Genomic DNA, 16,029 nt, shown 5'->3' on the forward strand with positions numbered 1-16,029 from the left:
ATTCCTAGTAACTAAGCAAAGCTGGTGTTCATGTGAAATATGTTAAGGTACTGAGTAACCTTCTCTAATAAAGCTCTGTAAACACAATTTGAGATCTACCTACCAGATAACATCCTGGTATTAAAAGATGATTGAATGAACCTTTAACAGGAACAACATACTGGACCTCAGCTATTATGTTAAAATAATTTTTACACTTTTATTTTACTTTCTAATGAGGTTTTTAACCCTCTATAAACCGAACTGGGTTTTCTCCCTTTAAGTTATGGCTGGATTATTATTAGTATTACATATCACTTCCAAAGGCTAGGCCTTAACATTACACACTGATTATATATAATAAAGTTTAATACCTTCACTAAATCTTGTTCAACAGAGAGCTACAATTCAGGATTATCAGCTTTATTACTTCCTAGCAGTAAGTCAGATAACACCTAACAGGTATACTGAAAGAGTTAATTCTTCTTGAAACCTAGATTCATTACCAAATTAAATAATGAGAATTTTAAAAACTATACACGCTCATTTTTTTAATCGGCTGAGAAAAAGAACTGAATTTCTAACGTGATTAAAAGTTAAATTTCAAAAATCGAAATCCACCAAAAGCCATATATGAAAGTTTAGTCATCCAATCTAAATAAACCCGCACAAAACACCCTGAAATTATTCAATACCGCTTCCTCTTGCTCTCAGTTTAGCTGCTATCATTTGTGTACATTCATTCAGATACATACATTCCACATACACTATTTAATAATAATACATCTATAAGGGCTAGCAGTTTCCCCACCCCCAAAATTCTTTATCACCTTACCCCATTCTGTGCCATCCCCTGAACTCCGTGCTTCTCCAGCTCCTTCACCATCTTCAGCGGTTACTAAAAAATCAAATTCTTTCAGTGCTTCCTCAGTATCAGGATCATCAGTTAGGTCAGCAGCTAAACCTTCATTACCTATCTGCAAATGTAACATAAGCCCAGAATTACTTTTATCATAAATTTTAAAGGGGTCCTTTATGTTTTCACACAATTATCTTTACATTTGCACTTCCATTTTTAAATTACTTAAGTACAAAATTTTATATTTTCCCTGTAACTCTCCAATCCTAAATTATACCCTAGATAAAATGTTTTCAACAGTGCTATGTGAAGACCATTGGAAGATGTGATGCAAGTAATGTGGTGTAATAAGAAGGATTAAAACTCTAATCACCAAGAATAGTTAATTTCGTCAAGTATAATATATTCACAGTTACCCTTTTAAAGACCCATTCACTTACATTCTGATATGTTGTGCTGAACTGACCTCACTCACACTTTGAACTGCAAATGTAGTCTAACTTATAGGAATACGGCACAGATGATAAGGATATTAACTAATGCAGGCCAATAGCTGTGGTAGCAGTAACAGGGCTTTACCTCCCAGAATCAAATAAAAAAGGAAAGGAGTAAAATGTATATTCATCCATGTTACACATACTGAGTACATAACACATATAAAATGTGGCAAAATGGTTAAAAACCGCTTTTATAGACCGGAAGCTTTTGAGGAACACTGGCATTTTCCCCACATCACTACGACATCCCAAAGAACCAAAAATGAACCTGTTTTGGTTTTTTTTTTTTACATACTTGAAATACTATATTATGGTAATTCACAAATAGATCACCTAATCTACTTCTTTGCTCTTATAGCTAATCCACACTATCACTAAAATAGATAAACCTATTTCTTAGGTTATGATCAAAAGTAAATTATTAATCCTTATCAAAGAAGAATGTTGACACGTACATTTATAGTCCATAGTTTACTCCTTCAACTAGGGTGGAAGTATTCCCAATGAAGCTTCAGTTAATTTATCACCTGCTTACTGTACATGAAGAGAAAGACTACAACAGTGTTTAATTGTGGCAGGAGTGGAGAAGGTGCTGCTTTTAAAAAAATGAAGGTTCAAACCACTAGACTATAAAAACAAACTTTTTCGTGAGTTAGTGACTAATACACCAAATATTAATTTCTACGATATAAGGATAACTCCATAAGATCTGATATATAAAACTTTCAGTGACATAAAAGAAAGGATCACTCCCAATATAACTAAAGATATCACGAAAATTTCTATTCAAAATACATGAGTATATACATTTTAGCTAACAAGAATAGAAAATCAAGTTCCTACTTTGTGTTTATTCATCCGATGTTTGTCTTTTCCTTCTGGGATGCCTTCAATCATGTCATTTTCCTCTTCTTCATCACTGTCATCAGCATTTTCTAAGAAATTGAATGTCTCAAGAACATCACCAGAAGGCCTGTAAGAGGGGAAACAGATAAATCCATATATTCCAATGGTTATTTCTGATATTTCTTTCTGGTTCCTATTTTAAAAAAACACTTAAAACTGTATTTAATGACAGCAATACACGTGCATGGCTTTAAAAGTCAAATAGAGCACAATCTATAAAGGACAGAACTGATGAATCAGATTTCCCCAAATTAAAAACTTGCTCTTTGAAAGACACTGTTAGAGAATTTAAAGAGAAGCCCACAGATTGAGAGAAAATATTTGCAAGTCACGTATTTGATGAAGGACTTGTGCCCAGTATATACGAAGAACAATTAAATCTCAACCATAACAAATGAAACAATAAAAAAAAAATGGAAAAATTATTCAAATATACACTGCATCAAAAGATTTATGGATGGCATAAACACTTGACATCATCAGTCTTTAGGAAAATGAAAATTAAAGCAACTATGGACTGTGAAGGGCCCGAGACTTTACTTGCATGCTAACATGCTATTTCTTTTTAGCATTCATGATGATGGTCTCTGTACAGATATCTTTAAAATTAATTTTATAGTGTATCTGGGGGGAATCCTTTCAATCTGGGAAAAAATCCCTAGAAATACATTCTGTAAATATATCCCGGGAATTATCTTTTATTACTACTTTAATAATCTTTCCAAGGCCATTTTATTACCTGTTTTTTTCTGAAACACCTAGTTAGATGCTGGCTCTCCTGAACTAATCTTTGAATTTTCCTAGCTTTTCAGTCCTGTTTCTTTTCCCTCTTCTGGGAGAGCCATTTCAACCTTATCTTCCAAGTTTTACATAACAATTATTTCATCACACTTTTTAATTTTTATTAGCTCTTTTTTGATCTCTGATTAGACCTTTTAAAATAACATTCCATTTGTTTTGTAGATGTATTATCTTCTCTCAGTTCTCTCAGAAGATTAAATATAGTTTTGGAAGTCTTCTGTTTCCTGTTTTCTAAGTTCTTTTTCTGTTTGGTTTCTTTAATTTCCAATTTTCATATAAAAGTCTTTCCTTAGGTGTGAGGCACTGAAAAGATAACTGGATGTATTGTGTACATCAATGAGTCTTGTCAAGCAGCTGGATTCACTTCTGCATGATAGGACAGAGGCCTTAACCATTTCACTGGCAGATCCCAATTGTCAGTTTCATTAGGTCTCTTTTATTAATGTGATCAATTTCAATATCTTGTCTGGAACAGATCTAAGACTAGCTGCCAATATGTTACAAACCAAACAGCAGAAAACAGGATCTCACTGCTCAGCTGTAGATTTTCAGATGATCCTGTTTTCAGCAGTGTAACTGGCCCTGCAGTTGCTTGATTTCTTAAAAAATCATTAGTTCAACTTCCCCAGAAAATATACCACCAGTCTTTGGAATAGGGAAGGGATGTCAACTGGCTGCACAGGATAAAAGAGGGGGTTTCAGATTCTAACTGTCTCTTACATAAACTTTAACGCAATTCTCTATTCATACCCCCCTCTAAACCTGACTCCAGATATACCTGATACCTCTAATTCTTTAGCCTTTGGAGTTCTACTGGCATGATGGGACTTAAATTGTCTTGTTCCTTTTCTTCTTCCTCTTGCTCCTGAATGCATTTAGATTTAAGCTCAGTTGACATTCCTCCATTTTCTTTCCAGCTTCCAAAACTGTTAAATTCTCCCTATCTGATGGACAGTAGCCTCATTCTTTCTACATAATCAGTTTTTTATCCTTATGTGTTAATTAATCTTAAAAAGTCTTTGTCATTTTAGTTGAGGTGCCTTTAATCCACCATACTTAAGTGGAAGTCTCCATCTATGGTATATTTTCTTTGTCAACTATTTATTTACTATCCTCTGTCATTCTAAAAAGGCAATCAACAGAATTTTTAAAAAGTAATATATCCATATGAAGGGAAAAGAAAATGAAGCCAAGGGTAAGGTTGTCAAGTAAAAGGCTGAAAGAATTACTGCATTTTCTAAAAGAATTACTGCATTTTTCCCACAAATCTGGCAAGATTCCAGAGTAAAAAGAAAAAGGGAGCAAATGGAGGTTCAAAGGTAAATTAGACCAATGACTAGGAAGCAAGATAGCTTTCCCAGTTACAAGATCTAAGAGGACTTCCTCCTCCAAGGAATCTTCATAAAGTGGATGTTTTGTGATATGATGCACTATGCATCATATATCCCCCTAAAATAAACCAAGAAATTCAATAGTGATATTCACTCAGGAGAATCTAGTAAACATTATTCTTGGTGGGGTCACATCTCAAGTGGATACACAATATTTTATCATAACTGACACTATGTGCCAAACATTGTTCTAAATGCTTTACATATTAATTCATTTCTTCTTCACATCAACCCTATGATCAGCATTTTACAAATAAGGAAACCGAGGCAAAAGAAGGTAAAGTACCTTGCCCAAAGTCACAGCTAGTAAGTGGTGAAATCAGAATTCAAAAACCCAGTCTGTCTTCAGAATTCACATTCTAAACCATTAAGCACACTGCCTCTAATAATATGATCTAAAATTTACCATTCCTCTACTGTTTAATATTAAGGCTGCTTTTGAATTTTTACTGTTAAAAATAAGAATGTGATAAGCATCTTTTTGCTGAAATCTCTATCAACATGTTAGATCATTTCTTATTCCTAGGGGCTTTCGAATACCCTGATAATAAATGAACCATACACACGTCCATTAGTGCGGACTCAGAATATTTAAGCATACTCATTAAGAAGGAGATCAACCTTGATTAAAAACTACTATTATGTAAATGTCTGTGGACAAATGAATGAAATGTGGTCTGTGTGTGTGTGTATTACACACATATCTACACAAACCAGAATATTACTCATTCATAAAAAAGATGAAAATCTTGTCATATGCTACAATACAGATAAATACATTATGTTCAATGAAGTTTAATTAAAAATACATACTTTTTGCTTTTTCTTTTATGCTACAAAAACATTCTATGCTCCTTGAAATTCAAAGAAAATAAGGGCTCTATTCGATGCCAAATTGTTTTTATTAAAGAGATCTCATTTCTCAGAAATAAAAAGCTTAAACAAAAGGCTCATGTTTGTTAACTTGAAAGTTGTAGAACATGTTTTAAATAACTGCATAATGTACATATTATTCTTTTGGGGGCGGGGACTAATTTATCTATTTATTTAGGAAAGAGAAAAGTACTTTATTATAAATAACTTACACTTATTATAAATATAACAATGCTCATCATATATATTTTACTTTTTATTTTATTTTTTTTATTATGGTGACATTGGTTAATGAAATCCAGTAAGTTTCAAATATACTATATTATTAATTTAAGCTCTACAAGAACTGAAATGAACTCATTCTATTTTTTTCCCCAATCCTTTTTCTTTTCTTTGTCCTTCCAACCTATGTTATTCAACATAATATATAATGGTTAAAAAAAAGGGGGGGGGGAATTCCATCTGCTTGATTGCTTGCATTTAATAAGTCTGTATTAACCAAAAGTATATCTGGTAGACAGCAAACAACAAGAATTGACAAGGATGTAATCAGAACTCATAAATTTCTGGTGAGAATGAAAAATAATCCAGCCACTTGGGAAATGAGTTTGGAAACTCCTCAAAAAGGTAATTCAGTCAGTAATTCCTAAGTATATACCCCCAAAAACTGAAAACATGTCCACACTTGTGTTATGTTCAATGAAGTTTAATTAAAAATACATACTTTTTGCTTTTTCCTATGTTCAAAGTAGCATTATTCTAAAATGTAGAACCAACCTACATTTATGCAAGGAATGTATAAACAAAATGTTGTATATTCAAAGTGCAGATTATTTGGCAATAAAAAGAAATAAATTGCTGACACATGCTATAACATGGATGAACCTTTATAATATTATGCTAAGTGAAAGAAGCCACTCACAAAATAACCATTTATGTGAAACATCCAGAACAGACAAATCTATAGAGACAGAGAGATTAGTAAAGTTGATTGTGTTGGGTGGTAGGAGGAGTATAGGGAAGAATGGGGAGTGGTAGCTAATGAAAAGGGGATTTCTTTTTAGGGCAATGAAAATTTTCAAAACTTAGATTGTGGTGATGGCCAAACAACTCTGTGAATATTCTAAAAACCATTAAACCATTTACTTTAAATGGGTGAAATTTGTGATATTTAATTTATACCTCAATTGAGATATTAAATAAAAAAAGAAATATCTGGTAGCTTCTGAGTGAGCTCAATGGAAAGCCTTGTTCTTTTTGCACTAGTGTCTAAATAAGCACTGCTACTCTGGTTATAGACTAGCATTATAATTTACTGAAAATACTCTAGCAAAAATTTAAAAACCAGGATGTTAAAATAGCTCTGAATTACATGAAATCACCTTCAGATTTTAATTTTGCACCTATTTCAAAACTACAGTCATTTTCCTGGCATCAAAACTTAAGATAAATTTTAAAAACAGTTAAATAAAAAATTTATTTGCCCATGGTATTATTAAGGGGAGGTGCAGAAGTCTGTAAATCTAAACTCTACCTGCCTTAAAAACCGTCAATGGTAGTAACAAGAAGCTAAAGAGATTCATAATACCCATTATATAAACAGCGTTAATCTACACTTATAGATCGTACCTTTTAATTTCTTGTCCTTTTTGCTTAGGAGATTCACCTCCATTCAGGATCTGTTCTAAATTCTTTGTTTCTACTGATCCATTTGGTTCAGAATTGGATAATCCAAGTAATGACCTTACCCGCTGAGACCGTACATCTAATATTGTATCTGTGTAACCTACTTCTTGAAGATATCTGTAAGAGAAAATTAAAAATATTAAACCTTACACATTGTTAACACCTGCAAACTTGTTAATCCAAAATTATATCAACAGATTTTAGAAAAACCCATAATCCTATAAAATATACTCTTCTTTTGCCTCTATAACTGTCTTCTCTATAGACTAGTTCCAGTTTTAAGAGAACAAGGCCAATCACAAACCAAAATTAAGGAAGGGTATAGTATGGTCAACACTAATTAAGGACCAATTATCCTAAACCTAAAAAGCCCTAGACCCTTAAGAGGCTCTTGAGTTGATGACATATATATATTTTTTAAAGTCCAGAAGGTGGTAGAGAATGAGTAGAACTAAACCTCAGAAGAGTGTCATGCTAAGTTAATAGGTAGATAGGTAAGTAGGTAGGTAGGTAGGTAGGTAAGTAGGCAGGTATGTATGTATGTATGTATTTGATATGCTAAGTTTAAACCTAGGTTCTTAGCCAGAGGTAGACTGACAGTTCTTCTTCTAGGATCTAAGATATCATGGCATTCCTATAATCCCACGATCTTCAAATTTTCTGTATATCTGAACCAGAGTACTTAATTTGGGATCTAGGATGAGACTGAAAAAGATGAAAAGGACCCAATTCTGACATAAATATATATGGTTCATGAATGGCTTTGCATAACAAATTTAAAAAGTTCTTCCTAAAGTATTTCATAAGCTAAGGAACGGTACTGAAAAGTAGCTATCAAAAAGAACAAAAGATTTTAAGGTGAAAAATAAAGATGGGAAGACTGGTTAGAGCACTAACACAGCAAGAAGTAAAACTGAAGAAGAGGAAAGTAAACATGAGAAAAATAAGCAAAATATAATCTTAGTAACTTGGTACACTAATAAATATGGCAGTAGAATGAAAGAAGACATAAGAATTTTGGAACTATTTCAGATTTCTAGCTTGGATAGTTGGATAGTAGTTCTATTCAATGAAATGAAGAATGAAGGGTTAACATCTGGTTTCTCGGGTACCTATCGGATAATCATGCAGTGTCTATGAAAGTGTCAATGTTTATTATACACAACAATAAGAAAGGTCAAAAGCTCAGAAGAGATTTGACTGGGTATACAGATTTGGGAGTCATTAATGTTTGATGGTATTTGAAGCCACAGATTTAAATGACGTTATCCAGAAAAAAAAGCTTAATAAGAACAGAAAGTCTGGGTATACAAACATTTAGTTGGCTAAGAATAAGGGAAAACATAGGAAATTAAAAGAAGGAACTTGAGAAATTAGAGAGGCAAATGATAGCAGAGAGTGGTATCACAGAAGTAAAGAGTTTCAAAATGGAATAAAATAGTTAGTGTCCCACATTTGCAAAAGATCAAGATTGAACAAAAAAGGTCTTTTAAATATATTTGTGACAGCAGTTTCAAGGGAACATCAAAATGGAAAACAGACTAGACAGGTAAGAAATGCATAAAGACGACTATGGAAATAAACTATTCTTAGAGAAAGGTGAGAAGAGACAATATAAATCCAAGCAATGGGATCAGGCATATCTGAGAGAAATACTATGCAACTAAATATCAAGGTAAAGTGAGAGGACAAACACATGGGGATTGACTTGAGAGGTGGAATATAAGATGACTGTTGGATCATGGAATATTCCAGGGCTAGGGTAGTTCTACGTAACAACAAGATCAAGGGGCTGACCACACTTCTCTGGGTTTACTGAAATGAAGGTAGAAATGTCTAGAGTTGAGAAAGTTGGGTAACTGTAAATTACCCAGGACACCAGGAGCACAGAAGTACCAGTTTTCAAAACATAAAGGAGAATAGATAAAAGACAATAAATAAGATTTGCCACAGTACTTCTAATACAACAAAGATTTCAAACACCAAAAAGGTGCCTCAAAAATTAAAGGTAGGATTTGGTAAGCCATTTCTGAAGTTTCAGATAACCAGTTAAATTCCTTCTTTAAACCAGTCACACTTTCACTTAAAACCAAATACGTGAATTTTGCAGTGATGGGCATGGGAGTGTCTACAGTATGAACTCTATATTGCTTTTGTTCTGGCCTTCAAAGAATGCAGTCTTTAGAACATTCTACCCCACAAATAAAAAAACATCAGCCTGAGGAATGTTCAGATCAACATTCAGAGGAAACAAACTTTAAAAAAATTGAAGCATCTAACAAAGCATAAAAAAAAGCAACATGAAAACTACACACATTATCCCACTATCATTAAATAATTTTTCACTTGCAAAGTGACTGAATATAAGCACATCACATCTAGATCCTTAAAGCTCAAAATAAACCATTACTCACTGTCTTAATAGCTGTCTGCCTTGCTTCCAGGTTAACTGGCTATTCTGAGGCGCTGTGGGAACGTCTGTGTCTTTGGTTTCTTCTAAAAATTAACACAAACAAACAACAATATCAAAAAGAAAGTTTCATACACATTATTTCGACTATCGAAAATACTGCCAAAGTTCTTTAAAGGATAAATTCGCACAAAAATAAACCAAAATTAACTTATTATTTACTGTGGGTCATTCATTTTAAGTGTGTTTATCCCAATAACCCAAACACTTAGGTACTACCCCCTCTTGTTTTAAAATTGGGAGAAGTCAAGTGTACATTAACTATTACCACCACGGATTCAAAAACCAAAAGCCCAGGGTTTGAACTGAAAAATTATTAAATTTTTTTTTAACTATCAAAATTCTGCTGAGTTGAATACTTTTAACCTCAAAAAGCTATGTTTAACATTTAAATGAGCGATTCACATTCAATATCTGTTAAGAAATTAGGCATATATAAAACTATTAAATAAGCTAATTTTGAGTTGCAACCAGTAGACTCTAAGTCTGTATCACAAGACTTCACATAATCAATTTCATTTTTAGAACTAAAAGTTAAAGCATAAAATAGTTTTTACTACAGGTAAAAAGTCACTTTTTATTCTCAGGTAACAAAGTGTACGAATTAAAGAAGAGTTTAGTAAATCGTATAATTTCAAGTGGGTTAAACTCTCAATAAGTATCCCTAGACTGAAATTTAAATTTATTGGCACGAATGCTGTTATAGATCTATTTTCCCATGAATTCGAAATAAAGATAAAGCATAAAGGGCCATTAAAGATCAGTCCTCATACTGAATGTTGAGAATTTAAAATGGCTCACAGTTGTAAGGCTCTTAGACTCAAGTCACATGAAAAAATACCTAATTCAAATATTCTCTGCAGGTATTACTTCTCTAACCCTAACCTAATGATCCTATTATTAATATCTTCTTATTCTTCCCCTGAATACAGGAATTTCTATAATTTCTAGAATTATTTCATTCTAATAGTCCCTCTATTTTTCTATTTATACCATTTTATTTTTTAATCATACATAATACATAATCATTGAAGAAAAAAGGACATAAAAAAAAATACAACTGCCCAAAATCCTATCACTAAACTATTTAAGTTTATCATTCCATATTTTCCGTCTAAAAATATATATGTAAGCTTCTCCCCTCCTTTAAAAAAATAGGCCATTGTGTATATGCACTATAAGCTGCTTTTGAAAAAGTATCTTGTACATTCTATGGCAATAAAAAGATTAACATCATATAAAATGATTACATAATATTCCATAGAAAGTATATACCTATTTAATTTAACCAGTCCCCTAATGTTGAAATTAGTTTCCATTATCCACTATTATAAATAATGCTGCTAAGGACATCCTTGAAGTACATCGTAAGCATACGGCTCAATGAATTTTTGAACACACTCATGTAACCAGTACCTAGATGAAGAAACAAAACATTATCAGCATCCCAAAAGCTTTCCTGGTGTTCTTTTCCAGTCACTAGATATTCCCAGAAGGGCATATCAACACTATCCTGAATTCTAAAAACTAGATTTTTAAATTTCATAACAATAAATCATTTATATCAATTTTCAATTTTATGTGAGCCATCCATGTTGTCGTTTATTTAGTTTGTTCATTTTTGTTGCGAAATAGCAACAAAATTCCATTATGCTAGAATGTCACAATATATTTATCTATTCTAATGCTGAAGGATGTTTGAGTTGTTTCTCGTTTTTAACTATTAAAAGTAATGATACAAGTCTTATGATGAACATATGTAAGCAATTTAGGGAGTGGAATATCTGGGAAAGGAATTACTGGGTCACAGGGTATGCTATGTTCCCTTTAGTAATACCACTGACAAATGACTTCAAGAGCAGTTCTATCAATTTACAATTCCAACACCAGTAAGTCTACAAATTCTGCTTGTACGTGTTCCACTCCTCACCAACACTTGACTTTTTCTTTTACATTTTAGCCATTCTCACAGGTGTCAAACTACATTGCACCATGGCTTTAAGTTTTATTTCCTCAATAACTGATAAAATTGAGCATCATTTCATATGCTTATTGGCCATTTGGATGTTCTATTTTATAAGGTCCCTTTTCAATTCTTTTGCCCATTTTTCTACTGTTACAGGTTTTTTCTCCCTAAATGTAGGGAAAAAGAGCGCTTTACATATTTTGATATAACCTTTTTTACAAGGTTAAGTTTACATTATATATATTGGGGTTATTGAGACGGGAGTATAAAAATATGCATCTCTTGTACTTCTTCCAAATCAATATTTTGCATTTTTTTTTTTTACATTTTTTACATTTAGTCCTATAAAGGGCAATACTGATTCATTTAATGTTTATCTCTATCTACACACTTTGATGTAAATGATTTTATGTGGTGTTTGCATGTATTTTTGCCGATCCCTTTGTTTTTTTCTCACTAAACATTCTGAATAGCTTTTCTACCTCTGTAAAAATGATCTACTTTGTTATTATTGTGTCTCCTAAAAATAAAATACTTGATGTTATTTTATTCATCAATTTGATGAAGTTTTAATAGTTAAGTTTAAAACAAGTCTATTTTTATCTGACTTCAGTTGTGGGTAGAGAGATTTATCTGCTAATTATTTTGCTTTGTACAAACTGTTGCACTAAAAACAGCTAGCCAATTGTGACTCTGGCTCTGGGAACAATGTGCCTGCAACTAGCCTCCTTCCTCACATTTACGCAGACTATTTGAGGGACAGCCCTTGAGTTCTAGAAAGTGATGGTTTATTTTGTGAATATTCTAGCCATATTTGAAAGTGGAGAAGACCCAAAAATAAATCAACTGCAGGCTGTATGTATAGAGTGTCTCTGCCTAGTTCTACTTAACATCAAACTAAAAACAAATTAACTAAATTTTTAAAATTTACTATAATACCTAAATTTAAAAGAATCCTTACATAAGTTTTATTGTCCCTACCATATATGCTTTTACTCTTTAGATATGGAAACAGCTATAGAAGGATAAGAAAAATTGTATATCCGAATAAAGACATCTTTTTCTCGTCTTAGTAACTAGCATCCAAGATCAGGAAAGAATTCAATTTGTACCATCAAAATGTGCATATAAATGGGTTTTAAATATATCTGAGAAACTGCTAGTAATATTTCCAAATATTATATAAATCAAACCATTCCTTACTTATTAGACTTTTAGACTACTCAAATTGTAATTATACGGAACCCTAAAGTAAACATTAAACTGTTAGCTCTTTCCTATATCCAGCCCTCTCTTCTCTGCATAATTGTTCATCAGATACTACTCTCAGATTCACTATCTGTTTAGAAAAGAACAAGGCCAATGTGAGATAACTGTTTCCTTCTTATTCCTTACTTAGCTGCCAGTATAGTTTCCTAATTCAATTAAATACCCAATTTCTTTAGTATTAAAATGAGTTAACCAAAGCCTCTCTAGATAAAAATAACTTTTTAATAAAAAAACGAAGCCTATATAAGATGGGAAAAGAACTGTCTACAGGTGGAGGAAGAGTTATTTATTACTTCATTACCTTCCATCTCTTAATTGCTACCGAAAATGTATCCAATTTTACATAGGTCTTGATACAAGGAAAATAGGACAAAACATCTCAAGATTGAGATGTAGATAAAACTACTTACTTTTATTTATTTATTATTTTCCCCAAAATTTTAGACGGTAGTACAACAGTCAATCATCTGACTAACCAATGCAACTAAGGTAAAATGGGGGGAAAGAGAACATGTCTGTTAAATAAAAATGAGTTTAAACCAGTTTTTCTTGAAGGAGGGGGCCATAAATAAGAATAGAGTTTACCTGATTCAAAGGTTGGCATTTTCAAATCACCTTGGTTCAGTTCTGTGCCATATTTTAATTTGTGATACTTGGCCCTGAAAATTTAAAAATAAATTGTTGAAAGAAAAAATTTTTCTTTTTCTACACAGTTAAGTAAATACTGGTATGTTTCTCCAATAACTAAAACATGGTATGAATCTCTGTTTCTTTAAACTTTATTTGCAAAAGAAGTTGGAAGAAAAAATGTACTGCTCTAAAAGGAAAAAAAAGGTAAATTATCCAACTAACATATATACCCAGTTAATGAAAAAATTTTCCTGTTTTTAAAAAATTCCAAAACTTAGATTTTACTACAAAAAGTTATTTCAATTTAAAGATTTTAATCTCTCTTTCTTTTCTCATATGAGAATCAAATCAAAATATCATCTTGCATTTTGAGCACGGTTTTGTATCTTTCAAAGAGCTTTCAAATACATTGTACAATGATATAAAAGAGAGAGATAATGTCTTAATTTATTTTATTCATATAATAAAATGAGACATACATACCTTTCTTGTTTTAATGCATACTCTAACATCTTTATTCTTCTTACTAAATCCTTCTTCAAATTTTCTTGACCTTTTCTTTCTCCTTGCAAAAATGCTATTCGGGCCTAAAAATATAAATGGTCCACTTATTTTCATTTTTTCTTAACTATACATAGGAAACTGAAAAAAGGAAAATGATAAAGGTAAACTTCTACACTTTTATTTATCACAGCAAGACTTAAAATTTACAAAACTAGTTGATCAAACTTTGTCAGATAACACGAGCACTTTAAAAATAAAGATAACTACAAATTAACTACTTGCTTATAGTCCTTAAGGTCACTAATATTAATAAATTTACATAATCTTGAAGAAAATTTTATACATAAAAATTGTATCTAATTCCTAACACATCAGAAGGAACTGAAAAGTAATATTATATTCACAAGCAGATATATATTTCCCCCAAAATGAGATGTTTCAATAAACAGTAATACCTCAAAAGCATTTATTTCATGGAATACTTAAAAATTTATGATCTTTTCCATTATACCCACCCCATTCCAAACTGTTTCAATTCTTGAAACAACAAAGCCATAGTACTGCTAATACAGCAGTACTCTACAAATCTGAAAGGGATATGTTCCAAAATCCCTAGCAGATGCCTGAAATCTGGGATAGTACTAAACCCTATATATACTATGTCCTTTCCTATACATACCTATGATAAAGTTTAATTTATAAATTAGGCACAGTAGACATCAAAAACAACTAATAGTAAAAAAGAACAATTATAACAATGTAATGTAATAAAAGTTATGTGAATATGGTCTGTCTCTGATAAACGACATGGCTACTAAGTGACTTTACAGGCAGGTAGCATATACATCATGGATACCCTGGACGAAGGGATGATTCACATCCTGAGCAGGAAGGTGCAAAATAGTTGGAGATTTTATGATGCTACTCAGAACGGAGTGCAATTTAAAACTTATGAATCGCTTATTTCTGACATTTTCCATTTACTATTTTTAGACTAAAGTTGATCATTAAGTAATATTCCATTGTACATATGTACCAAGGACACTTTGGTTGTTTCCATGTGTTGGCCACCATGAACAATGGTGCTATGAGCATCAGGTTGCATATACTTGCAGATAAATGTTTTCAAGTTTTTTGGGTAAATACCCAGAAGAGGGATTGCTGCATCATATGGTAATTTTATTCTTAATTTTTTGAGAAACCTCCATACTGTTTTCCATAGTGGCTTTACCAATTTACATAAAACTGGAAGCAACGAATAAACATGACAAACTCATGGACACGGACAGTGGATTAATGGTTACCACAAGCGAGGGGGGCAGAGAAGGTAGAAAGGGGTAAAGAGGGTCAAATACTTGGTGACAGAAGGAAATTTAACTTTGGGTGGTGAATATACAATGCAATATACATATGACATATTACTGAATTGTATACTTGAAACCTATTTGATCTCATTAACCAATGCCACTCCAATAAATTTAATAGAAAAAGGGGGAAAAAATCAACATATTACAGGAAAAAAAATCGATGAAGCTGATTCTTTGAAATAAATCAGTAAAATTAACTTCTAAGTAAACTAACTAAGAAAAGGCACAAATTAATAACAAATGTGAAAGAAGAGTCATTAGTAAAGATCCTATAGATACTGTTTAGATAATAAAGGAATATTATGAACTCTATGTCCACAAACTTTTTTAAATTTACTGAGGTAACACTGGTTAATAACATTAAACTTTAGGTGTTCAACATTATAATTAGATATCTATATATTCTATTGCATGCTCACCACAAAAGATCCAGCTTCTTCCAATATCATATATTTGACAATTTTTTTTTTAAAATTATAGTTGACATACAGTATTGTATTAGTTTCAGGTGTACAACATAGTGATTTGACATTTATATATACATTATGAAGTGATCACCATAGGTTTAGTAACTATCTGTTGCCATATAAAGTTATTACAATATTATTGACTATATTCCCTATGCTGAACATTAAATCCCCATGACTTACTTTATAATTGGATATTTGTACCTTTATTTCCCTTCGTCTTTTTTTGCTCTTCCCCTACCTCACCTCCCCTCTGGCAACCATTAGTTTGTTTTCTGTGTCTACGAGTCTGTTTCTGCTTTGTTCATTTATTTTGCTTTTTTAGATTCCACATATAAGTGAAAACATACTGTATTTGTCTTTC

At 32.0% G+C, this 16,029-nt stretch overlaps 1 protein-coding gene across 5 annotated transcripts in view; it reads right to left on the reverse strand.

Moving 5' to 3' along the window:
• Window positions 1-16,029, reverse strand: part of STRN3 (striatin 3) — a 77,943-nt gene that overhangs the window by 31,126 nt on the left and 30,788 nt on the right. For all 5 annotated transcript variants that reach the window (XM_039870468.1, XM_039870469.1, XM_039870470.1 and 2 more), the window contains exons 2-7: window positions 13,811-13,914; window positions 13,283-13,356; window positions 9,407-9,488; window positions 6,936-7,109; window positions 2,179-2,308; window positions 815-956 (exon numbers count right to left, since the gene is read on the reverse strand). In XM_039870468.1, the coding sequence (XP_039726402.1) occupies window positions 815-956; window positions 2,179-2,308; window positions 6,936-7,109; window positions 9,407-9,488; window positions 13,283-13,356; window positions 13,811-13,914 (706 nt within the window). The remainder of the gene's footprint in view (window positions 1-814; window positions 957-2,178; window positions 2,309-6,935; window positions 7,110-9,406; window positions 9,489-13,282; window positions 13,357-13,810; window positions 13,915-16,029) is intronic.

This window comes from Pteropus medius, unplaced genomic scaffold (genome assembly GCF_902729225.1).
Source record: "Pteropus medius unplaced genomic scaffold, Ma_sr-lr_union100, whole genome shotgun sequence".
NCBI classification, from domain to species: Eukaryota; Metazoa; Chordata; class Mammalia; order Chiroptera; family Pteropodidae; genus Pteropus; species Pteropus medius.